Source organism: Chiloscyllium plagiosum, unplaced genomic scaffold (genome assembly GCF_037043375.1).
Source record: "Chiloscyllium plagiosum isolate Xiang-an unplaced genomic scaffold, Cpla_swu_hap1 HiC_scaffold_12, whole genome shotgun sequence".
Classification (NCBI taxonomy): domain Eukaryota; kingdom Metazoa; phylum Chordata; class Chondrichthyes; order Orectolobiformes; family Hemiscylliidae; genus Chiloscyllium; species Chiloscyllium plagiosum.
Window position 1 is genome coordinate 37,268,916 of NW_028270150.1, and position 25,555 is coordinate 37,294,470.

General features: G+C 41.5%; 1 protein-coding gene across 4 annotated transcripts in view; it reads right to left on the reverse strand.

Annotated features, from left to right (window-relative positions):
• impg2a (interphotoreceptor matrix proteoglycan 2a) overlaps positions 1-18,146 on the reverse strand; it is a 77,198-nt gene extending 59,052 nt beyond the window's left edge. For 2 of the 4 annotated variants that reach the window (XM_043701126.2, XM_043701125.2), the window contains exons 1-4: positions 18,071-18,146; positions 17,835-17,909; positions 15,357-15,578; positions 7,120-7,286 (exon numbers count right to left, since the gene is read on the reverse strand). In XM_043701126.2, the coding sequence (XP_043557061.2) occupies positions 7,120-7,286; positions 15,357-15,578; positions 17,835-17,898 (453 nt within the window). In that variant the 5' untranslated portion in view covers positions 17,899-17,909; positions 18,071-18,146. Of the gene's footprint in view, positions 1-7,119; positions 7,287-15,356; positions 15,579-16,313; positions 16,996-17,101; positions 17,398-17,834; positions 17,910-18,070 lie in introns of those variants that run through there. The other 2 variants (XM_087992683.1, XM_043701127.2) reach the window with 2 other exon arrangements.
• Positions 18,147-25,555: the final 7,409 nt, after the last annotated feature.

Below are 25,555 nucleotides of genomic sequence, written 5' to 3' on the forward strand. Positions count from 1 at the left end.
TTCCCAGTACAATAATAATAATGATTACCATGACCCAGGTCCTTAACTAATAACCATGTAGGTACACTGTCCAGTAACAGTTGCTGAATAGAGATTAGTGGGAACCTTGACTAATTTCCCCCTCCTCTAGGTGTGTTGAATATAGTTATATTATGTTGTCCTGGTTGAGGTTAACTAGCCAGTAATTCACCTTGTGAGTTTTGTGTAAAACATCCAAACAATGAACAAGCTTTTGCTTCACTAATTTCATTTTGAATTCAGATATTTGGGTTGAATTCACTGCCATTTTCTTTCTGCATACCTCCTCCCTGCAATTCCTCTTGTAAAGAAGGTAAAGATAATTTTGCAATTAATTTTGCTTTTGGTGGTGACCCAAATGCAGTATCAGACCCTCACGTTGAGAAGATCTGAGTGACCGTAATCACAATGCTATTGGATTACATTTGGTCTGGTTTGCTGGAAGTTTAACCGTGGTTCCAGATTCCACAATGACAAGATAGCTAATGACGGCAGAGAAATTGAACTGGACAAATAGAGAAACTTGACCAAACAGGGAAATTACTAACACAGAATAAAAATAGAATACCTTTTAAAACTATTCAAAAGCAAAGCAGTCTATGTTAAATCACAAAGTTAAAATAAGAGCATATGGTCAAACAATGGCAAGCATGAAACAGGTCAAATCCATGGTCACTTCAGCAAAAATACTTCCACACTTTAATGGAAGTAGTTGTCTAATGGAGTAGGATCATTGGTGATCTTAGTTATAGCAACACTAGCTGGTATTAGAGTAACAAAATATCCTTTGAGAAAGCAGTGGATAACTGTGACACTAACATTTCTGTCCTCAGCTTACTGCATGCTCTATTGAAGCCCAACACAAGCTGAAGAAACAACATCTAATTTTCCACTTAAGCACATGAGGTGGTGGTGCAGAGATGTATTCTTGAATCACTGCAGTCCATTTGTTGTAGGTACACCCACAATGTGAGTAGGTTGGGAGTTACAGGATTTTGAACCAACAGCATTAGGAACGGTGTTAAATTTCCAAGTCAGAACGGTATGTGGCTTGGAGGGAAACTTGCAGATGGTGGTGTTCCAATGCTTCAGCTTTCCTTGTATATGTAAATGATAGAGGTCAAGGGTCAAAGGAGCTAAATTGAATTTCTGGAGTGCATCTTGACAATAGTACATACTGTGCAATTGAGCACCAATGGTGGAGGGAATGTATTTTTATGGATGTGGTGCCAAATAGGCTGTTTTGTCCTGGATGGTATCAAGTTTTTTTGAGTGTTGTTGGAACTGCACTTATCCTGGCAAGTGGGAAATATTCCATCATGCCTTTGACTTATGCATTGTAGATGGTGAACAGGCATTGGGATGTCAGGAGGTGAATTACACATGACAATATTGATAGCACTGTCAATGACATCTTCCATCATTTTACAGATGATCAAGAGTAAACTGATGGAGCAGCAATTGGCTGGGTTGAATTTGTCCGGCTTTTTATGTCTAGGATATATTTATACAATTTCCCACATTGTTGGATAATTGCCAGTGTTGTAACTGTACTGGAGGCCGTTGACTAGGGGTGTGGCAAGTTCTGAAGCACAAGTCTTCAGTACTATTGCCAGAATGATGTTCGGACCCAAAGCCTTTGCAGTACCCAGTGTGTCCAACCATTTCTTTATATCACGTGACTGAATTCTGGCATCTGTGATACTAGGGACCACTGAGGAAATCGAGGTGAATCATCCACTTGGTACTTCAGTCTGAAGATTGTTGTAAACACTTCAGCTTAATCTTTGGCAATGAGTGTTGGGCTCTTCCAATGCTGGGAATGGGGATATTTGTGGAACCCCCTCCTCCAGTGAATTGTTTAAGTATCTACTGCCATTCACGCTTCAGTGTGAACAGAACTGCAGGGCTTAGATCTGATCAGTTTGTTGTGGAAACACTTAGTTCTGTCTGTCACTTGTTGCTTATGCTTATTGGCATGTAAGTGGTTCTGTTTAGTGGCCTCACCAGGTTGACATCTCATTTTCAGATATGCCTGGTGCTACTCCTGGCATGCCCTCTTGCACTTTCCACTGAACAATAAGACTATAAGACATAGGAGCAGAAATTAGCCCATCGCATCTGCTCTGCCATTCAATCGTGGTTAAGTTTCTCAACGCAATTCTCTCATTTTCTCCCTTTGATTCCCTTTATAATCAAGAACCTATCTACCTCTGTCTTAAAAATACTCAATGACCTGACCTGTGGCAGTGAATTCCATAGATTCATACTCTCTGGGTGAAGAGGTTTCTCCTTATCTCCATTCTAAAAGGTCTTCCCTTTACTCTAAGGCTGTGCCCTCGGGTCCTAGTCTCTCCTACTAATGGAAACATCTTCCCAACATCCACTGTGTCCAGGCTATTCAGTATTCTGTAAGTTTCAATTAGATCCCCCTTTTTAACTCTATCGAGTATAGGTCCAGTGTTCTCAAATGTTCCTCATATGTTAAGCTTTTCATTCCTGGAACCATTCTCGTGAATCTCCTCTGAACACAATCCAGGGCTAGTATATCCTTCCTGAGATGTGGGGACCAAAACTGCGCACAATACACCAAACTTGGCCTTATTAGAGCATTATAGAGCCTAGGAAGTATGGCTTTTATATTCAAGTCCTCTCAAAATAAATGCCATCATTGCATTTGCCTTCCTAACTACTGACTCAACCGACAAGTTTACCTTGAGAGAATCCTGGACTAGAACTCCTGGACTAGAACTCTGCGTATCTTTGCATCCTATTGGAAAGATACGCAGATGGGCAGAGGCGGTGGGGTTGCCTTATTAGTAAGAAATGAAATTAAATCAATAGTAAGAAATGAAGTAGGGTCAGATGGTATAGAATTGGTGTGGGTAGAATTGAAGAACCGCAAAGGTTAAAAAAAACACAGTTGAAGTTTTGTTAGGCCTCCAAACAGTTTGATCTCTTAGCTTGATGATAATGGTTGAGTGGGAGATATTCCATTCATGAGATTGTAGATTGTGTTGAATTGCAGCTCATGTCTGCCCAAGCCTGCGTTGCTAAATCTGTTTGAAGTCAATCCCATTTAGCACAGTGATAGCACCACATAGCATGATGTAAGGTATTATCAGTATGAAGTTGGGACGACTTATCCACATGGACGGCAAAGTGGCCATCCTCACTGATACACTCATGGGCAGATGCATTTGTGGCAGGCAGTTTATTAAGGAACAGGTCAACTATGTTTCATTTCTCTTGTTAGTTCCCTCACCACCTGTTGCATACCCAGTCTAGCAGCTATGTCCTTTAGGACCTGGTCATCCTAGTCAGTAATGCTGCTGCCAAGGCACAAATTGTAATGGACATTGAAGTCCCCCCAAGTCTGCGCCTTGTCATCCTCAGTCTTCCTCTAGGCGGTGTTCAACATGGAGGAAAAAGTGAGGACTGCAGATGCTGGAGATCAGAGTCAAGAGTATGGTGCTGGAAAAGCACAGCAGGTCAGGCAGCATTTAAGGAGCAAGAGAATCAAAGTTTCAGGTATAAGCCCTTAATCAGGAATGAGAGGACTCATTCCTGATGAAGAGCTTATGCCTGAAACATTGATTCTCCTGCTCCCCGGATGTTGCCTGACCTGCTGTGCTATTCCAGCAACAAACTCTCAACACTTCAACATGGAGGACTACTGATTGAGCTGATGGGAGGAGTCAGTTTGTGAAAATCACCATCAAGCTTCCTTGCCCACATTTGACCTGGTGCTATTAGACTTCTGGGGTCTCGAGTCAAATGTAAAGGACTCCTAGACCAATTCCCCCTCAATGAATCTAACTGTGCTGCCACTCTGCTATATCTGTCCTGCCAGGGGGACAGGATATCCCTGGGGTTTGTGATGATGATGTTTGGGACATTGGCTAAATCTGATTTGCACCAAGTGTTTTTGGAGGGTTCATCACCACATAGTCCAATGATTTTATTTTGCTTTTTTTTTAAAATCAAACTCCTCATTTATTTTCTACCCACCCCATGGTGTCTCTCCTGTCTGATTTCTGCCCCCTCTTACCACGCCATAGGATATCCTGGAATTTACAGGCACCCCTACCATCGGTGCAGGTTGTGCACCCAGACAAGTACCATCCGTCTAGAGCTGGCACAACACCAGACATTGCCAGCAAGGCCTGAGGCAGTTCATACAGTCTGAACTGGAGGAATGCTCAGCGCTGTAGGAAGAAAGACAATGTCCTTCTCCACTCCACCAGGTCACATACCACCATCTTTTCTCTGATATCGAACATTCATTCAATCTCTACAGTGCCCACCTCTTATCAAGACTCATACTCTACAATTCTCACTATATTGCCGACAGTAACTTTCCTCACCCACTGTCACCCACCGACACTGCTAACCCTGCATGCCCTCTGCCCTACTTACTCACTTGCTTGGGTACACCCCACCACTTGCACAAACAGCAACAACTATGCCAGTCACATTCATCTCTCTTACTACCTGCCTCTCACTTATTCCATGTTGAAACAGCTCATAATAGGGCAGAAGAAGTCAAGTCAATTAGTGGGCTACCCAACACTCAACTCCTCATCCCTTAAGAGAGCATCCTGATTCTGACCACCCCAAGCCACTAATTGACCATGTCCAAGCTCCTAGCATGATAACGGAGGTTGTCCTTGACTTACTCCGCCAAGACCCCCCTGACTGAAGGCTAACATTCTTGACTTGATGATGACTGCTGACAACCATGAAAAGCTTCCTGGTTTTGTGTTTGGTCTAAACAGCAACCAATGCAGTAATACTGCGAACCTCTTATCTCTGGCTGAGAGACAAGTTGCAAAACAAAAAAGCAAGGCAGGGACACTATGAGCATCCGGGTCGGCTCCAAGTGAGTGAGCATTGACAGAGCAATTGCATAGCCCAGAGATGCAGCCTGGTCCAGTCCATGAACCAGTGCATGTCCCTGAGTTGCAGCTTGCAATGATGCCCAGAGATACAGCATCAAAGTGCAGAAAGATACTGTAGGTAGATCAAAGGTGTGCCACAAGAATTATTAACAGGCTGCCACAAAAAAGAAGCCAATGTCCATGGATATGGGGTGCATGTGGCTGGTGCCCATTGCCCCTGACACGCTGGTGGCTGGGGACCAACATGGAAGCTCTCTGCAGCCAGCAATAAGCAGAACTTGCCAGGTACCTGTTCCAACTACCAAGTCAAGAATTATCAGTCTCTAGTTTACTTGCAGCAGATGGTGAGATAAGAGATGAGATTCACAGTTAATCAAGAGATGAACAAGAAATAATCCTCTTAAGAGGCAACCCACCACAGCCTAGGGAGAATCTCTCCTCAACACCCAGAAATTAATTAAAGTTCCTCGTGATGTGGAAATGGGACTTCTCACATGATTCTGTCACATCTTTCACCATAGCCTGCACCATGCAGGCTCCTATAAGATTCCGGCCCATGAAACTATCTTTGATGATGGTTTTTTAAAAGAAAAATCTTGTTCACTACTGCCTTTGAGGGAAACAAATCTTCCAGCCATATGTGTTCTGGCCTATAAGTGACCTCAGACCCGTAGTAATCTGGTGTCTCTGAAATGGCCTACTAAGCCATTCTGTTAAAGGAGATTAAGTATGCATAACTAATGCTGGCTTGGTGACGTCTACAACTCGAAGAACAAAAGAAATGAAATACTGAATACTTGTCTTTGCAAACGTCTAACCCTTTTCAAAATGGCTATTAGTGTGGTAGCATTAAATTCAGGGGTAATTCAGGGCAAAGAAAGCTCTACTTATATGAGTCATTAAGTTACTATGAATAACCAACTCAGTGACTCCATACAAGGGAAATACTTCATTATGTTTCCAAACTCACAGTGTGCCTGTTTAGAAATAGAATGCTCTTGACATCCAAAACTCCACAAAGCATACCATAAGGATGGTGTAATATCTTTTGAGCAGAATTATAAAAACATCTGTTGTGTGAAGCATATTTAAGAATATTGGCAGTGAAGTAATTCATTTTGATGATGTTTAATGGGAGAGTAACAATTGTACAGTCGAAGCTGCTTATATTATACACTTATAAATTCTTATCACTCTCCTGTAGCTGTCATCATTGGTTTGGACGAGGAACCTAATTGCAAAACTGTCCTGATCTGGCCAGTTCCTGCATTTAGTGAACAAAAATTTTGTTTTGGCAGTGTTAGTCATAATCAGAGCAGGTGCAGAGAGAGAGAAAGAAACAGAATCATGTAAACACGTGTTAAATTCCAAGTCTATTTCAATGTACATAGGGATCAATGATAAATGCTACCTAACTTGACATCCCATTTGTGCCATTTTACATGTAGTTTATTTGCTAGTGCTCTGAATATGCATAAAAATACAGCCATCCTAAGAGAATGGACTATAGGTGTACCATGCCAGCTGGCCTCTTTCAGAAAATGAGTCAAACGTTCCTATAAAATTCAGACTTTCTTGAGAAGCATATAAGCAAGTTTTCATACCAATTTAACACAATGTTGTGTAGAATTGTATTCTCCCACATTTACAATACATTCTGTAGATTAAAAGGTGAATACAACTGAAAGTTCTGTAGACCAGGAAAAAGTTAATCTGGATCCCTGTCTATGTCGAATGATATGATCTGTGATGGGGTGGTGCTAAGGGGTATTATAATTTACATCTATGACTTTTAGCTGGAGAAGACAAAAGCAGGCAAACTGCCTACCACTGATTGTCTTCCAGTGTCCCCTGCTGGAAGCAAGTGTGTGTAAATATCAAAGGAGAACACAGCCAAATAATAGGACACACCCCGCCACCACCACCACCCCAATCACTGGCCAGGTCCACACTTGAGGAATAACCAGTTGGACAAAGAATTGGTAGGTGACTGCTGCCAATGGACCTACATGTTAGCATGAGTCACTGTCTTTATACAACTGGGATGGAGAAAATGTAAAGGAAAAATTAAGCAGGAAATGTGCTGGTGGAAAACTCGAAGGAGAAATTGTGAGGGAGAGAAAACAAGAGTTATGTGACAGAAGAGTAATCCAATTAATTATAGAAGAATGTTGCATGTCAACTACAATACGAGAATTACCTCCTTCATCAAGGCTTGGTATTCGTCTGATTGACTAAAATTTACACCAATGTCAAAAATATTTATGATTCCTTGATCACACACATTCATCCAGGCTTCATGTTCATGGCGTGCAGGTAGTCTGTCCCAGAACATTTTGAATGCTTCCCATACTGCCTCCTGGCACACTAAGAAACATAAACAGCAAGGAGGACATCTGGTGACTCTCAAACATTTTCATAAATTCACAACAAAAAATGCTCAAACTAGAGAAGCTATAGGAGATGCAAATTCAATTTTAATAGTGAAATGCATCGGAGATTGGAGTGTGTGTTTGTCTTTTAAAGATTGGCTTGGTATCTAACAGTTGTAGAAATCTCTCAACATGCTTAATAGGCTGCAAACAGACACACTGAGAATTTAAAAGGATTTGCTCACCAGCAAGTATACAGACTCTCCCAAAACTCAGAAGGGCAACTTGGCAACAACAATAGGTAAACAAACTTTAAATGTGCACTTAGTATTACATGAATGTAACCATCTAAAGCAAAGTTAAGGTCCCCCAGTGCCTGGATGATGCAATGTACAGCTCAGATTATTTCTTCTGCTCTGGATGGTTTCTTCGATCCAACCTTCTGTTTACAAATGTGGCATCCGGGGACAACCCTGATCACAAAGAGACCCCACAGCCTCCCCCAAAAATAAGCCATTAACAAATACCCATTAGACAATTGATAAAGGAAAATTTGAATCCTTACCAGATGGAGAGCAGATACCAAGACCTCCTTCATGGAAGTAACATTCAAACTCTGAAAGGCTTCAGTCTGTAATTATCATCATTCTAACCACATAATAGACATGCATCTATTGAGCAGCATCTTAATCAGTTGGTGGTGTTGATTATTAAGGCACTAATCAATCAAAATCAGCTCTGCTGATTAGAGATGGGTCATGTTCCTTTGTAGGACTAACACCAGGTGCCCAGAGAAACTGTTCTATTTGGAATTGACTTGCAGCAGGAGACTCCCAGGAGGTCAGCTGAAATGTTCTAAGGACAAGGTCAAACATACTCGCTGACGCAAAGGAAATCCCAGCTTTTGACCAATCAAAACGGAGGAGATCCTTTCAGCAATGCACTGAATTTATCGAGAGACTTCATCAGGAAAGTACAGAGGGGAAGACGAGGCTTTGGAGGGATCACACAAACTACCAATCAACCAACCTCCCAAACCTCTCCAATACCACCTGCCTGACCTGCAGTAGAGTCTGCAGAGCACATACTGAACTTCTCAGAGCCCATCAAACTGACTTGGGGGACTTGGGGGAAAGCAAGTCACCCCCAATCCTGAGGGACTGCCTACAAGAGGTGTTGAATATGGAGAATGCAGTTCAATAGAAAATGTCCGGCTCCTTTAGTCCCACTCAGTTTAGACATCAGACCTCTGTTCTATGATCTTGAAATCAACAATGAACGAGGCCCTCCAGCAGCCCTTAAACAAAAGTTCCAGGTGTCCTCATTAGCAATATGATTTGAATCTCGGTATCATTAAAGGACTTGTGCAAAAGAGCTAATAAAGTGCCAGTCAATTTGGTGTTGTAGACCCATATACCACCTCCCTTATCACTAACCGCTTGGCCCTTGTTCAGGTTCATTAACAAAATGACATGTTCTTTAAAGTTCACAGAGTCGCTATGCCTACTAACAATTAATTAGATTGAATGGATTTTATCACTTCTGCTTGTACTGCATTGGAAACACACACTGTCAGGATTCTATGATTCTATGAGCCTGATGCTATATTCTGATTAAGTTCTCAAGTTTATCTGCAATGTTGGTGAGGATGAGCAGGAAGCTCAGCACAAAGTTGTGTGTCAAGTTGGAGCTAGACTCCTCCATACTCTGAGATATTAATTATGGGCTTCCTTGTGGACTTTCAGATTCATCAGGTAGTAGAAAGTGAGGACTGCGGATGCTGGAGATCAGAGTCGAGAGTGCGGTTCTGGAAAAGCACAGCAAGTCAGGCAGCATCCAAGGAGCAGGAGAAGCAACATTTCAGGCATAAGCTTTTCATCAGGTCATTCCTGATGAAGGCATTATGCCCAAAATGTCGATTCTCTTGCTCCTCAGATGCTGCCTGACCTGTTGTGCTTTTCCAGCACCACAATCTCAACTTCCAGACTCATCAGCCTTTTTCTGCTGCCTACTACATTCAAGCCTTCATTTGAACCCTCTGCAGCCAAACTGATCATGTATGCCCACAGCCTCTGGTGACATGACAGGGCATTACCATTGTTGTCTGGCTGTCGACCACTTGTGCCCAATGTCTTCCCACATGCAGGTTCCACTTTTAAGGCATTCTCTAACAAATGTAGAACACCTGGGCTGGTGACTATGAACATGTGGCAGTAGTTCTTCTACATCATCTTGCAGCCCACCTCTTGTTTTTTCACCATTGACAGACCAGGTTACAATTGGATATCCAACAGGAGGCAGCAGCACACAGATAGGATTGTGGGGAGGGAAGAAGCAAGAAATGAATGCTTACATTAACTGAGAAATGAAATGTGAAAAGCAGTATTAGGTATGACAATACTGTCAGCTTTCAGATTGTCAGCCTCACAACTTGCCAAGGCCATAGCCTTGGCTTTTCGAATGATAACAGCTTCTATCTCCTCCACTGAAGTGAGGACAGCCATACTTGCCCTCCCAGAAAACAGGCCACTGCTTCAGGTGATGAATTCCTTTGTCATGCAACAGAGAGGGAATTGCATCAATGAATGAGATGCAATGTGTTTATATGTTCTGGCTGTCATGGTTGAATAGCTGGCAGTCTGTATAAACTGTAAGGTGTGAGGCTTGCAGCAGTGTTGAGGATGTGAGGGTGAATGTGAGCTATAAGTTGTGATTGATAGAAGTCATTGATAGGTGAATGATAGTGATGTGTTGCATTTTACAGTGTGGGAAGTTAGAAGTGAAGTGGCAGGTGATGCTTGAAGTTACATGACCTACATGACTGCTGTAAGGTAATTGAGCCTATTGCAGCACTGCACCCAGGTCCTTGGGGCTAGACTATTGGTATTGCCTGGACCCACAAACTTCACAACGTTTGTCTGGAGGAACTCCAGGCCACCTGTGGATAGATGACAGCTTTCTTCCTCACCAGCTTCAGCACCAAGGCCAGTTGGAAGATCTTGGAGCCCATTGCCAGCCAATTTTGAGCATTCACTGTGGTAAAGACTTCCCTTTGAAAAGACTTCCAGAACTTTCTTTAGCTGCAATGCACCTCCTTTCAGAAGTGCCTGATGGCAGTGAGCAGAATGAGCTACCTTTAATCCATCGCAGCTTGAACCCATGACTTTGTGTTTCTTGTTCAGGCACGCAACCAATCAAGAATAAGCCGATAACTGACAGCAAACTACAATGATTTACTTTAGGAGGCAGCATGAGATTTACATGTTGCTGACATCAGAATCAATGGGGATAGGGTAATCTTGTATCAGCATGCTACTGTCTGTATTCAAGTTCTGAACAAGTTCATAGGCTGTGATACTGTTACAATGTCTGTGTATCTTGTGTATTTAGCAGGATCTTGCATAATCTCTCCTACTGACTTTGTTGTTTTATTTTGTATACAAGATGGAAATCAAGTGGATGGCTTTTAGGGAATAAATTTAAATTCGATTAGAACACACAGAACTTGCCCCTGTACACCATAATTATATGAAAATTAATGAATTTCACTGGAATTTACAACAATGCAAGTTCAATTCATATTGTTATAATGTCTAAATCTTCGCCAAATGTAATGAGTAAAGACAAACAGTTATTTGGTTTCATTATGATTTCACCCCTCCATCAACATTATGAGGGTTCTCATTGATCAGAAACTCAACTGGACTCACCGTATAAACACAATGGCTACAAGAGCAGGTCAGAGGCTATGAACACACCTCCTGACTCCCCAAAGCCTGCCCACTATCTACAAGGTACAAGTCAGGAGTGGGATGGATTACTCCCCACTTGCCTGGAGGAACGCAGTCCCAAGTACACTCAAGCAGCTTGACACTGTCCAGGATAAAGCAGCCACTTGAGTGGCACCACATCCACAAACATCCACTCCCTCTACCACCAACGCTTCACCAAAGATCCTCAAACTGCACCTTCTAAACCCATGACCACTTCCGTCTGGAAGGACAAGGGCAACCACCACCTTCAAGTTCTCCTTCAAGCCACTCAACATCCTGACTTGGAAATATGTCACCATTCCTTCACTGACACTGGGTCAAAATCCTGGAATTCTTCCCTCATGGCATTCATGGTCAACCCACAGCAGTTCAAGAAGGCAGCTCACCAGCATCTTCACAAGGGCAACTAAGGGATGGGCAATAAATGCTGGCCAGTCAGCAACACCCACATCCCACAAATAGAGTCATAGTCATAGAGATGTACAGCACGGAAACAGACTCATCCATGCTGATCAGATATCCCAACTCAATATAGTCCCACCTGCCAGCACCCGGCCCATATCCCTCAAAACCCTTCCTATTCATATACCCATCCAGATGCCTTTTAAATGTTGCAATTGTACCAACCTCCACAACTTCCTCTGGTAGCCCATTCCACACACACACCACCCTCTGCGTGAAAATTTGCCCTTTAGGTCTCTTTTATATCTTTCCCCTCTCACTCTAAACCTATGCCCTCTAGTTCTCGACTCCCTTACCCCAGGGAAAGCACCTTCTCTATTAACCCTATTCATGACCCTCATGATTTTATAAACCTCTATAAGGTCATCCTTTATGGAAAATAAAGAGCATAAAAGCATGGGAAGGGTTAAAGCATGAAGACCACTGGCAATCTGTTGCAAGGAGTCTGTGGAATGCAGGATGGGATAAGAATAGTGGAATGCTCTAACACCAATTAGCAGAGTAAGGTTGAGGCTGAAAGGTCCCTATGGCGAGATGAGATAACACAATTAGTAAAGTAAGTTTCCCTGTTAAGTATCATTGTGACAAGATTGGGACCATAAATATTTGGGACATGACATTAAATATCTAATTAATAGTTAGTAGAGTCGGCTTGAGACAGGAGATTATTGTAATAGATGGAATAGCTAAATATCTAATCATGACAGATTAGTCTGGAATGGAAGATCACTGTAGCAGAGGTGATAATAAATATCTAATCGTGACATTAGGAAAATATTAAGTAGGGTCTGGAATGAAAAACCACTGTTGCAAAAAGTTGACACTAAATATCTAACCATGACATTAGAATAACATTAAGTAGAATGTACAACTTAAGAGATAATGGGAACTAACATTACTGGTTTATTGTGTAGCTAGAGTGAGGTACTTTGATGAATATAGTTGGACATGCTAATAAGCTAACAGAAACATGATAAAAAAAATATTAAAAACCACAGACCCTGAGGTTCGTGGGCATTCGAGAATCTGCTTTCTCAGTGTCATGGTTTTTTGTTTGCAAATAAAAGACCTACTTCTTGAAGAACTCTCTGCATCTCCTAGTGATTCTCTACATTTTCTCCACAACACTCTCAGCCTCCAATGCTCCAGGGAAAACAACCCCAGCCTATTCAACCTCTCCCTATAGCTCAAATCCTCCAATCCTGGCAACATCCTTGTAAATCTTTTCTGAATCCTTTCAAGTTTCACAACATCTTTCTGATAGGAAGGAGACCAGAATTGCACACAATATTCCAAAAGTGGCCTAACCGATGTCCTGTACAGCCGCAACATGACCTCCCAACTCCTGTACTCAATACTCTGACAAATAAAGAAAAGCATACCAAACACCTTCTTCACTATCCTCTCCACCTGTGACTCCACTTTCAAGGGACTATGAACCTGCACTCCAAAGTCTTTGTTGATTGTAGCTGTGACATTTCTCCCTTCCTATAACTTCCATCCATCACACCCCCTTGCTCTTGTAAATTGCTCATTGCCTCTAACTGTCACTCCAACCATTCCATTTGATCTGATAGGATTTGCAACCAATGGCATTTATTGCAGATATAATCCTCAGTGACACGTAAACTTCCCCAAACTCCCACATCCAACAAGAGCATATCACTCTACTAAGGGCCATTTTTGCTTCTTCCAATCTGTAGATCCAGAAAATAGCCCTGTCTTATTCCTCTACAAAACATTGCCCCAAGCTAACTTAATACTATGAATAAATAAATAAATAAAAATAATAATTTGCAACTGCATGGAAGGTTCTTTCACACACAGTAATAGTAAGCCCTTCTGTAAGCAATCTGAGCAGCTTACATTCAGGACTGTGCCTACACAACGTAATGATAATAATATAATTATACTATAGTTTTACCTGATACTATAGAACAGCCTGAGTGAAATGACATCAAATTTCCCTATGAACCAAACTTGATGTTATAGCTTTCATACATGCCCTTCTTCAATTACTCTAAAGATGGACGTAAGCAATTAGTAGACCAGGCCAGGTACAAACTGTTAAGCCATTTCATTTTATTTTATATAAAAACCAGAAGAACTGCAGATGCTGTAAATCAGAAACAAAAACAGAAATTTCTAGAAAAGCTCAACAGGTCTGGCAGCATCTGTGAAGAGAAAGCAGAGTGAATGTTTTGGGTCCAGAGTCCCGGACCTGAAAACGTTAACTCTGATTTCTCTTTACAGCTGCTGCCAGACCTGCTGAGCTTTTCCTGAATTTTGTGTTTTTGCTTCATTTGTTTACATAACTGATCATGCAGAATAACAGAGATAATTAAATCTCACTTTAACTTTACTGATCATAGAAGCCTCCTTAGCAACAAGGATATTGAAAAGTACATTGCATTATCTCTACAAATTAGATTTATTAACTTTTTCCTAGTTAGACTTCTGATTCTGTCTGACTGTTTTTGAGATATGCTCCACTGAGCAAAGCTTCCTCATCAGTCTCAAACAAATAAAAGAGAATGTTAAAGGAACTGAATTGGTCTGGCCTGTGCCCGAAACGTCGAATCTCCTGTTCCCTGGATGCTGCCTGACCTGCTGTGCTGTTCCAGCAATAAAGTTTCAACTTATTCAAAGTGCAAACTTAAACAATGTTGGGAGGGATGTCCTATGAGGAGAAATTAATAGCCCATTATCATTGGAATTTAGAAAACTAAAATGCTATCTCCTTGCAATGTGTAAAATTCTGGCAGGCTTGACAGGATACATAGAAGACTACAGATGCTTACTGCAGAGTCAAAAAGTGTGATGCTGGAAAAGCACAGCCAGTCAGGCATCATTCGAGGAGCAGGAGAGTCGATGTTTCGAGCATTTGCTCTTCATACTGATGAAGACTTTTGACGGGATAGATGCTGAGAGACAGTTTCCTTTGGCTAGACAGTGGAAGGTGCACAAACCCAAGGTAAGTGGTTCAATATTCAGGACTGTGATGAAGAGGGTGGTGAATTTTGGAATCCTCTATTCCAGGAGCTATGGCATCTCACGTCAATGAGTTTATTCAATACATAACTCATTTGGGTACGAAGTTAGATCACGAGATATAAGAATTGGGCATGAAAGTAGAGGTCATTTTGGTCAGCAGCATACTATTAACACCCATTCTGCATCTATATCTTCCCTCTAATACCATTAGCACTCTTTTTGTCTATTGCTCTGGGCACTCTCACTATCTATTTCAGTTGGTCCTCCCTCCCATTTGCCAATTGCATTAAAATGATCATCTTCCGGTCTACTTCAGATCCAAAGAAGAATCACATTGAATTTGAACTATTAACTTTATTACTCTCTCCACAGGAGCTGACAGACTTGCTGAGTTTCCCCAGCAGTTTCTATTTTAGATTAGCCATGATGTTATTGAATGATTGAGCAGGCTTGAAGTGTAGCATGGCCTATTCCTACTGCTATTCTTCTTATATCCAAAGCATCTCTTGCTGTTAACAGAATGAATAAATGACATCTTGGTTTAATGGAGTCTCATTTGACCCTGATCAAATCAGTCTGCAAGAGACTATTTGCAACATTTCACAATCTAGCTCAACTGGCTCTAATATATGCTGTTAGTGTCAGCAGAGTTCTTTTAATCTGTGAAATGCAGTTTTTTAAAATACAAGACTAAAGCACAAATCATTCTTAAATCATCTCTGTGAAGAAATAAATTTTTAAAACTCCCAAAATATGACAGGGACACACAAATGGGCAAAAGTATTACATTGATGAGGACTTGGAAAAATTTAAATAGGCAACGGGAATTTTCTTACCTCTCAGCTTATAATATTTGAGATAGTTGCCAATGGCTTGTGAAATTGTTTCCTCTGGACATAGTTTAACACCATTCGGAAATAAAAAGGATCGTTTTTGTCTGTAAACCAAATACTTCATTTGCACGTCGCTCACAGTCACAGAAGATTGAATGTTGCCACGAGAAAGACTTCTGGAGCCTTTGTGCAGTCTACTCTCATTTGATATTGTCTTTAACACAACTGAAACAGACAAATTTAAATGGTCATTCTGTTGATCTAATTGTTAACGCATTGTACTGTAAACAGCAGCATTTCCACTCTGAATATTTAGTTTACAGTGCCTGAATTTTTAACCACCAAGGCTATTCACAGAGTTAAAAAATAACAAATGAAATCAGAAAATATGAGGAACTCCCCAACTGCACCAGAAAAAAATATTAAGAATTAACAGCTGCATTAAATAAAGATAGAATTTGATTTTTGAATTGATAGAGTAAGAAAATGCAATCCCCTTCAAAGAATTTGTAGAAGTTGCAGAATCCCATGTGATTAAAAGGACAGTATGGCTTGAGGTGTTACTGGAGAACACTATTCTTTAATATTTTGTGTCTAATTGTGTATGTTAATCAAGAATATCTCATTGTCACAGTACTAGCCACGTTTTGACAAAAAGTGCATCAAATTATACCATCAATAACAACAAAGCATTCATGTTGGATTTCTCAACTTATTCAACAACTCCAAAATGCTAATACAGTTAAACTAATTTATATTAGGCAGGAAAATATATTGCAGATGCTGTTAATTAGAAATAAAAATAGTGCTGGAAATACCCTGCAGATTTGGCAACATCTGTGCAGAATGAAGCAGAGCTAATCTTGCAAGTTCAAGATGACTCTTCTTCTGAATGCTGCCAGACCAGCTGGGATTTTCCAGCACATTTTAAATACAAATGAAATTTTAAAGTGTACTCACAGAATTTTGATAATTCTCAGGTCCTGTAATCAAAATAACTCAAAATTGCCTTATTTAAAATGTTCATTTATTTATGGCATCAAATTGTTAACATTTGTAATTATAATGATTATCAGAATCATTAGAATGAAAATAAGCAGAACTTATAAATTAGCAGCATTTTAGATAACACCAGAACGTAACTTGTGAGATTGTTTTGAATCTTTTAATCAGAACTCCAACCTATGAAGGGTCAACTGATTACCAAACAACCTGAATTTATTTCACTAATATTTTTTTAAAATGTTCTAATCTGATAAGTATTAGTCAACTGCTATAAAGTCTGCTCTAAACCTGCACAATAGAATGTGCACTTTCTTCTGTTTCCATTTTGAACTGACTGAAATGAATTTCTTTAGCAGGTTTTTTGGTGAATAATGGAGACATACAGGATATAAAGGTCCCATGTTCATTCTCTTGGGTCTGTACTGAGCTGCCTGCTTTCAGACAGGGCGGTAACTGTGATGTTAGCTAGCCTCGATCTTCCTGTCTATAAAAGTAGGAAAACGGCCAGGTTTTCCACTCACGATCATCACCAGCCAGAAAACCAGGTAAATGGACTTAGGGTGGAGACAACACATGGCTTGGTTGTGGTATAACCCACAGAGTAATATGCTGAGAACACTTACTGTCAAGATTCAGACATGAATCATAGTCAGTTTGTGCCAGATACAGGAGAGGCAAGGGACAAAAGAAAATCTGTTCCGAGAACTAAAAAGGAGGCATTTAAAAAATAAAATTGCATTTACTTCAGCACAATTTGGATTCTCAAATTAAAGACTTTTACTGTATGTGTTTTTCACAGGCACAGGATTTCCCAAAGTGCTTTACAAATACTGAGACACTTTTGAAGTACAGCCATAACTGTCAAGGTGCTCCCACAAACAGCAGTCTGACATAAGCCAGAGACATTTTTTTTGTGTGGTGTTGATTGAGGAATAAACTTTGGCAGAAGCACTCAGAATAATTCTCCCGTTCTTCTTGATAAATCTCTTTCCATTCCACCTGAAAGAGCAGACAAAGCCTCACTTTAAGGTCTGGCCCAAAAGGCAGCAGCTCTGACTGTGCAATTCTGCATCAGCACTGCACCAAAGTGCCAACTTTCAATGACTTGTGTCATAGAATCAGAGAGATTTACAGCACAGAGAAAGGCTCTTTGGCCCATCCTGTGTGCACAAGTCAAAAACATCACTCTGACTGTTCTAATCCCATTTTGCAGCCCATAGCCTTGTACGCCATGGCATCACGTGTACATCTAAATACTTCTTCAATGTTATGAAGGTTTCTGCCTCCACCACCTTCCCAGGCAAAGTGCTCAATTCTCGCAGTGGGGCTTTGTACTGATCTCAATGCATGTCTGTTAAAACAATACAAACATTCCAATTTCTTGATTGTATTAATAATGTCAAATTTAGATATAAACTATTTTATGATGGTACATTATATGTTCTTTTCAGCTGAAATGAGCTGAAAATCTCTTACCTGAATGTGCCAGTAAATTAGATAAAAGGACTAACAGGGTCACTTTCCACCAAGAACCAAGCATTCTTCAGCTCACTACAAGTTAAAAGAATAAAGAGACAATCAAAGAAACGTATCACAAGCTGCTAACGAGATCTGTGTAAATTCTATAAAAGCTTCATTGATAGCACCTTGTTCGTTAGCAGTGAGGATCTGAGACAACCTTTTTAAATATTCCATCCATATTTGTAGCTTACCTTCTCAATATGTGTTCATGATTTTAATGGAAGTGGAAGAAAGCTCCAAGGAGATTTGGTCTTGAAGTGAGCTGCTCTTGCTGCTGGACGCGATTTCAGTGACAACGCTGTCTCTCTAATCGGCTTTCTTAAGCTGTTCCCATTATAGGGAAGGTTTCAGGTACGGGTGTTAGCTGGTTTAACGAGAAATGAGCGCGCATACCAGCAATTTATCTTAATGTGTATCTTTCAAAAATCATAACGGCAAAACTTGCAACACTGCCGTGGCAAAACTCCTCAATATTGTATTATACAATTGGCATGTCAATAACAGGTTAGTGTCAATGGTATTCCATTCCTGCCAAAGTCACAATTCTGGGAAGTGTTTTCTAAATAACAAAGGTGACACTTGGGAGGTTTAGGCGCATTTTTCCAATTACAAACCTGACTAACGAATGTAATTATTTAAGCCTTCTCGATTTTTTTCTCTGTCGGAATGTTTCTATGTCATGGCAGCTTTCAATTTAAACATGAAATTACACTATATGGTTGGGGAGGTATTTTACCAGGTTTTTAAGTCAGGGTCCGCTCTCCACCAACTTTTGTTTTAAGTTCCATTCTCCTGCTTTTCATTTCCGAGAGTATTTCTTTTTCTGTTTAAGTGCTTATCCAACTCCCTTTGGAAACTTACAACTGAAGCTGCCGAATAGTGCGATTCTGATTCTAACCTTTGCTTATTATAAGAGGGAGAAGATAGAATCAGGTATTACAGCTGGGAGAGGAGCAGAGCGGGAAAGACAGCGGAACAGCAATGGCAGGAATTTCTGGGAGTAATTCAAGAAATACAGCAGAGTTTCATCCCGAAAAAGAAGCATGGTACTGGGGAAGTCAGCCATAGCATAAAAAGCAAAAGAGAAAGCATATGATGTGGCGAAGGGCAGTAGGAAACCAGAGGATTGGGAAGCTGACAAAGACCCTCAGAGGGCAACAACAAAAGAAATAAGGAGGGTGAAGATTAAATAGGAGGGTAAGCTAGCCAGTGATATAAAGGAAGACTGTAAGAGATTCTTTAGATATATAAAGGACAAGAGAGAGGCAAAGGTGGACACTGGGCCATTGGAAAATGACGCTGGAGAGATAGTAGTGGGGAACAAGGAAATGGCTGAGGAACTGAATAATTACTTTGTATCGGTCTTCACAGTGAAAGACACTAGTGATATCCCAAAAATTCATGAGAGCAAGGGGGCAGAGCTGAGTATGGTGTCCATCACCGAGGGGAAGGTGCTAGAAAAACTGAATGGCCTGAAGGTGGGTAAATAAACTGGACCAGATGGACTACACCCAGAGTTCAGAAGGAGATAGCTGAAGACATAGTGGAGATGTTAGTGGTGATCTTTCAGGAATCACTAGAATCAGGAAAAGTCCCAGAGGACTGGAAAATCGCTAACAAGACACCCCTGTTTAAAAAGGAAATAAGGCAAAAGACAGAAAATTACAGACCGATTAGCCTAACCTTGGTCATGGGTAAGATCCTGGAATCCATTGTGAAGGATGAGATTTCTGAATACTTGGAGGTGTGTGGTAAAATAGGGCAAGGTCAGCATTGTTTCATCAAGGGGAGGTCATGCCTGATAAATCTGCTCAAATTCTTTGAGGAAGTAAAGAGCAGGTTAGATCAAGGACAGCCAATGAATGTTATCTAGATTAGAGTGGTGCTGGAAAAGGTTATCTGCCTGGAATTCAAGAAGGCCTTTGACAAGGTGCCACACAGGAGGCTACTGAGTAAGATAAGGGCCCATGGTGTCAGAAGTAAGGTGCTAGAATGGATAGAAGCTTGGCTGCCTGACAGAAAACAGAGAGTGAGGATAAAAGGATCCTTCTCAGGATGGCAGCCGGTAACAAGTGTTGTTCCGCAAGTCTCAGTGTTGGGACCACAACTTTTCACTTTATATATTAACAATCTAGATGAAAGCATTCTGGCTAAGTTTGCAGATGATACAAAGATAGGGAGAGGGACAGGTAGCATTGAGGATGTAGGGAGGCTGCAGAAAGATTTGGACAGGTGAGTAGAGTGGGTAAAGAAGTGGCAGACAGAGTACAACATGGGAAAGTGTGAGGTCATGCAGTTTGGTAGGAAGAAGAGGCATGAATTATTTTCTAAATGGGGAGAAAATTCAGAAGTCTGAAATGCAAAGAGACTTGGGGGTTCTTGTCCAGGATTCTCCCAAAGTAAACTTGCAGGTTGAGTCAGTAGTTAGGAAGGCAAATACAATGATGGCATTTAGTGTCATAGAGATATATAGCGTGGAAACAGACCCGTCAGTCCAACTTGTCCATGCTGATCAGATATCTTTACCTAATCTAGTCCCATATGCCAGCACATGGCCCATATACGTCTAAGGAGACAATGAGGTCTGCAGAAGCTGGAACCCTTCAACCCCAGGGCATCAATGTGGACTTCACCAGTTTCCTCATTTCCCCTCCCTCCACCTTACCCCAGTTCTAACCTTCCAGCTCAGCACCGTCCTCATGACCTGTCCCACCTGTCAACCTTCTTTCCCACCTATCCGCTCCACTCACCTCTCCGACCTATCACCTTTACCCCACCTCCATCCACCTATTGCACTCTCAGCAACTTCTCCCCAGCCCCACCCCCTTCCCATTTATCTCTCCACCCCCGAGGCTCCCAGCCTCATTCCTGAAGAAGGGCTCCTGCCCGAAACATCAATTTTCCTGCTCCTTAGATGCTGCCTGACCTGCTGTGCTTTTCCAGCAATACACTCTCAACCCATATCCCTCTAAACCCTTCTTATTCATATATCCATCCAGATGCCTTTTAAATGTTGCAATTGTACCAGCCTCCAACACTTCCTCTGGCAGCAAATTCCATGCACACACCACCCTCTGTATGAAAAAAATTGCCCCTTAGGTCCCTTTTATATCTTTCCCCTCTCACCCTAAACCTATGCTCTCTAGTTCTGGATTCCCCACCCCAGGAAAAATACTTTGTCTATTTATCCTATTTTGAGAGAACTTGAATATAAAAGCAAGGATGTACTTTGGAGGTTCTCTAAGGCTCTGGTCAGACCACATTTGGAATACAGTTTGCAGTTTTGGGTCCCATATCTGAGGTAGGATGTATTGGTCCTGGAACGTGTTCAGAGGAGGTTCATGAGAATGGTCCCAGGAATGAAAAGCATATGATATGAGGAATCTAGGTTTATACTCAATGGAGTTTAGAAAGATGAGGGCAGATCTAATTGAAATATACAGAATACTGTATTGGAGGTAGTGAGGACTGCAAATGCTGGCGATCAGAGTCGAAAAGTATGGCACTGGAAAACCACAGCAGGTCAGGCAGCATCTGAGGGGTGGGGCTGGAGGAAGGTAGCTGGGAAGTCGATAAGTAGGTGCAGTTGGGGGGTGATGGTGATAGGTTGGAGGGGAGGGTGGAGCAGATAGGTAGGAAGGATGTTGGACAAGTAGGACAGTTCAAGAAAGTGGTGTCAAGTTGGAAGATTGGATCTGGGATGAGGTGGGGGAGAGGAGATGAGGAACTGGTGAAATCAACTTTGATGCCATGTGGTTGGAAGGTCCCAAGGCAGAAGATGAGGCATTCTTCCTCCAGGTGTCGGGTGGCTTGGATTTGGCAGTGGAGGAGGCCCAGGACTTGCATGTCCTTGGTGGAGTGGGAGGGGGAGTTGAAGTGATTGGCCACAGGGCAGTGTGGTTGTATGAAGTATGTGTCCCAGAGATGTTCCCTGAAATGTTCCATGAGTTGGTGTCCTGTCTCCTCAGTGTAGAGGAGACCACATCGAGAGCAACGGATACAGTAGATGAGGTGTTTGGAGGTGAGGGAAATCTCTGTTTGATGTGGAAGGATCCTTTGGGGCTTTAGATGGACATGAGGGGGACGGTGTGGGTACAGGTTTTACACCTCTTGCAGTGGCAAGGGAAGGTGCCAGGAGTGGGGGGTGGGTTGGTGAGGGGTGTGGACCTAACAAGGGATGCGCAGAGGTAGAATGCTGATAGGGGTGGTGAGGGAACTATATCCCTGTTGGTGGGGCCTCTTTGTTGGTGGTGGAATTGGCATAGGATAATACGCTGTATCCAGAGATTAGTGGTGTGGAAGGTGAGGAACAGGAGGGTTGTATCTTCGGTTCAAGGGTGGAGGTGTGGGAAGTGGAGGAAATGCATTGGAGGGCATTGTTGACTATGTGGGAGGGGAAATTGCAGTCCTTGAAATAGGAGGCCATTTGGGATGTCCTGGAGTGGAATTGCTCCTCCTAGGAGCAGATACAGCCGCAGCGGAGGGATTGGGAGAAAGGAATAGCGTTTTAACAGGGGCTTGGCAGGAGGTGTAATCCAGGTAGCTGTGGGAGTTGGCGGGTTTGAAGTAGATGTCTGTGTTGAGCCGGTCACTGGTGACAGAGACGGAGAGGTCCAGGAAGGGCCGAAACGTCTTTTCTCCTGCTCCTCGGATGCTGCCTGACCTGCTGTGCTTTTCCAGCAACACATACTCGACTCTGATAAGTTTCTCAACCCCATTCTCCTGTTTTCTCCATGTAACCTTTGATACTCAAGAACCTATCTATCGCAGTCTTAGATACACTCAATGACCTGGCCTCTACAGCCTTCTGTGGCAAAGAATTCCATAGATTCACCACTCTCTGGCTGAAGTTTCTTCGTATCTCCATTCTAAAAGTCTTCCCCTTAGTCAAAGGATATGCCCTCAGGTCTTAGTCTCTCCGATCAATGGAAACATTTTCCCAACAACCACCCTTTGTAGGCCATTCAGTATTCTGTATGTTTCACTTAGATCCCCTCCCCCCACCTTCCTTCTAAAGGGATAAATAAAGGTTCAGCAGCAAATGAGCTGAGGCAGTGGTAGAGTCATACATGTTAGGGCAGTGGATATTGGCATTTTTAATGACATGAATGGTCAATAGCTTGTCTCAGTGTCATATATAACACAACATGATGTTAACAGTCTAGGTCAACTTCAGCCAGTTGCTAAGCAGAGGGATGGAGTGTGTGCAAGAGACCAAATTTAATGATTCAGTCTTTGCAATAATAAAGTGGAGGAAATTGCCATTCATCTAATACTGAATGTCAGACAAGCAGGCTGACAATTTAACGACAGCAGAGAGAACATGGTGAGGTAAAGTTGAGTATCTATAACTCATGTGGCAACAGGCATGTATTTGGATGATGTCACGAAGGGGCAGAATGCAGTTGCTCAGAAGGTCAAGTATAGATCCTAGAGGAAAATTTAAGCAACTGTGCCATATGTGGACACAGGGAAATGTAAAAAAAAATTACAAATGTTTTGTTAGAAATGATTAGATATCATAGTTCTGAAGGAATCATCTCATGATCATGGATGAAATTTAGTTCTTACTGAAGCCTCTCCACATGTTCCACCCAAGCAGTTAGTGTATTCTTCCATTTTCTCTTTTGACAGCGCCCCCCTACACATCTGCCAACCTACATTCTATGACAAACATTTCATCAAGATATTTTGAAAATATCCTTGATCAGCCTCTGCACAGAGGTGACTTCTAATACCATCACAATTCACCTTGTGAAGCTGAGTGGCCCACTCCTGCAATCATTTATATTGTACTCTCCTCTGAGTTCATTGGTCTCTCAATCTCTTTTTCCATATAAACTTTCCTAACCATATTCACTGCGAACCTCTTGACCCTTTCCTATACCTTTCAATTGTTATCAAAGATAAGGCCTTCTCCAATTACTCACTTGAAACTCTACTCGCTTCTAACTTCCAACCCAAATTGCTCTATAAATGTCCTTGATATCACTCCATAAAATAAATTAATTATTTCAACAGCCAACTATCTGGGTAAGATTTGTTATTCCTACTGCTCCAAATCTGCTCAAACTCCAGTCTCTGCTTATAATGCCCTAACGGTTACTTTTATCCTGGTTACTTTCCTTTACCAAAATAAAGACTATCTATTCAACTACTTTTTGCTGCTTCCTTTTCACTTTGTGCTAACCATAAACACTCGTCGTTCTCTAGATTCTCTCACCTCCACTCATTCTGAACTTAGCTCATGCATAATACCCACCTCCTGATTTCAAGCCTTTTACAGCAAATTACTGGCCATTCAGCTTCCTTTCAAGATATGCTCAGCTCCCTTAATGCTAACACCAATGCAGAAATAGCCATTTATTGCATATGGCTGGTTTAGGCATTGATTTCCAGTTTGACTAGACCAAAGAAGTACTGTTTTTCTAAAAACCTGGCATCACAACACCAGGTTATAGCCCAACAGGTTTTTTTTGAAATCACAACCTTTTAGAGCATTGTTCCTTTGTCAGGTGAAGTATTCTGCAGCTGACAAAGGTGCTGCGCTCTAAAAGGTGGTGATTTCAAGTAAACTTGGACTATAACCTAGTGTTATGTGACTTCTGACTTTGTCCACCCCAAATCAATTGGCACCTCTGTATTTCTAAAAAAACCAGATTCAGATTCAATATTCTGTCAAACATACTCCTCATCTTAGGATAATTCTGGAATGTAGAGGTAATTCCCAGTTTCCTTGTCCCCATTACTAGTGATTTCATGACGACTCATTCCTTCTACCCTCCACCTCCAACAAGTATAAACACAGACACTATTTTTAAAGATCATCCGTTCAACTATTTCTGCTGCATCTCTCACCTTGTCTTATGCTAACCATAAATTTTCATCTTTCTCTAGATCCTTACCTTCACTCATTTTGAGTTCATCTTACCTGAAAGACCCACTTCCTGCTCCCAATCCTATTTCCACCAGTGTGCCACCCAGTTTCCTTTCAACATTCCTATAGTAGCCAGTGACATTTCATGTCTACCCTCTCAAATCTTGTCATAATATGAAAGACGCCTTTCAGAGCAGCCCTCCTCGGCCCTCTCATTACCACAGAAAAAAGGTATCAAGCATAATCCATTCCAGTGGCTCATCTTTTTTTAATATGGCAACTGAAACTGTTGAGTGTTGTTTACTCAAGATTTAAGTTCAACAAAGCTTTTATCAATTATATCTTTCTAAGAATTGAACCTGGCATTTTGTTTACATTTTTAAACTGTTAATGAGTTGCTACTTTTAGCAATTTGTGCATCCATACCTTAGATCCCTACCTTGACTTTCCATGACTTAATGTTGTGGTTATGTAGAAGGCACTTGTAATTTGAATGGCTTGACTATATTTTCAATGTATTCTACATTAGTTTTAATGTTTATATATCCTATCAATAGATTTTACCTACTCTAGTTGGATTGGAAGTGGCAGGTTTAATTTACTCCAGTAGGATTATGTATGGTGGATGCAGTTCACTCCAATATGATTATGCTCCCAAAGACAGAGCAGCACAATTTTCATAACGACAAGATAAACTTTGTAGAGTTGATCCAGGGACACAATTCAAATGAATGACTGCAGGCTTTAATAACAGTCGCCATTGGCTGCATGGCTCTGCCTGGAAAATTCTCAAAAGATA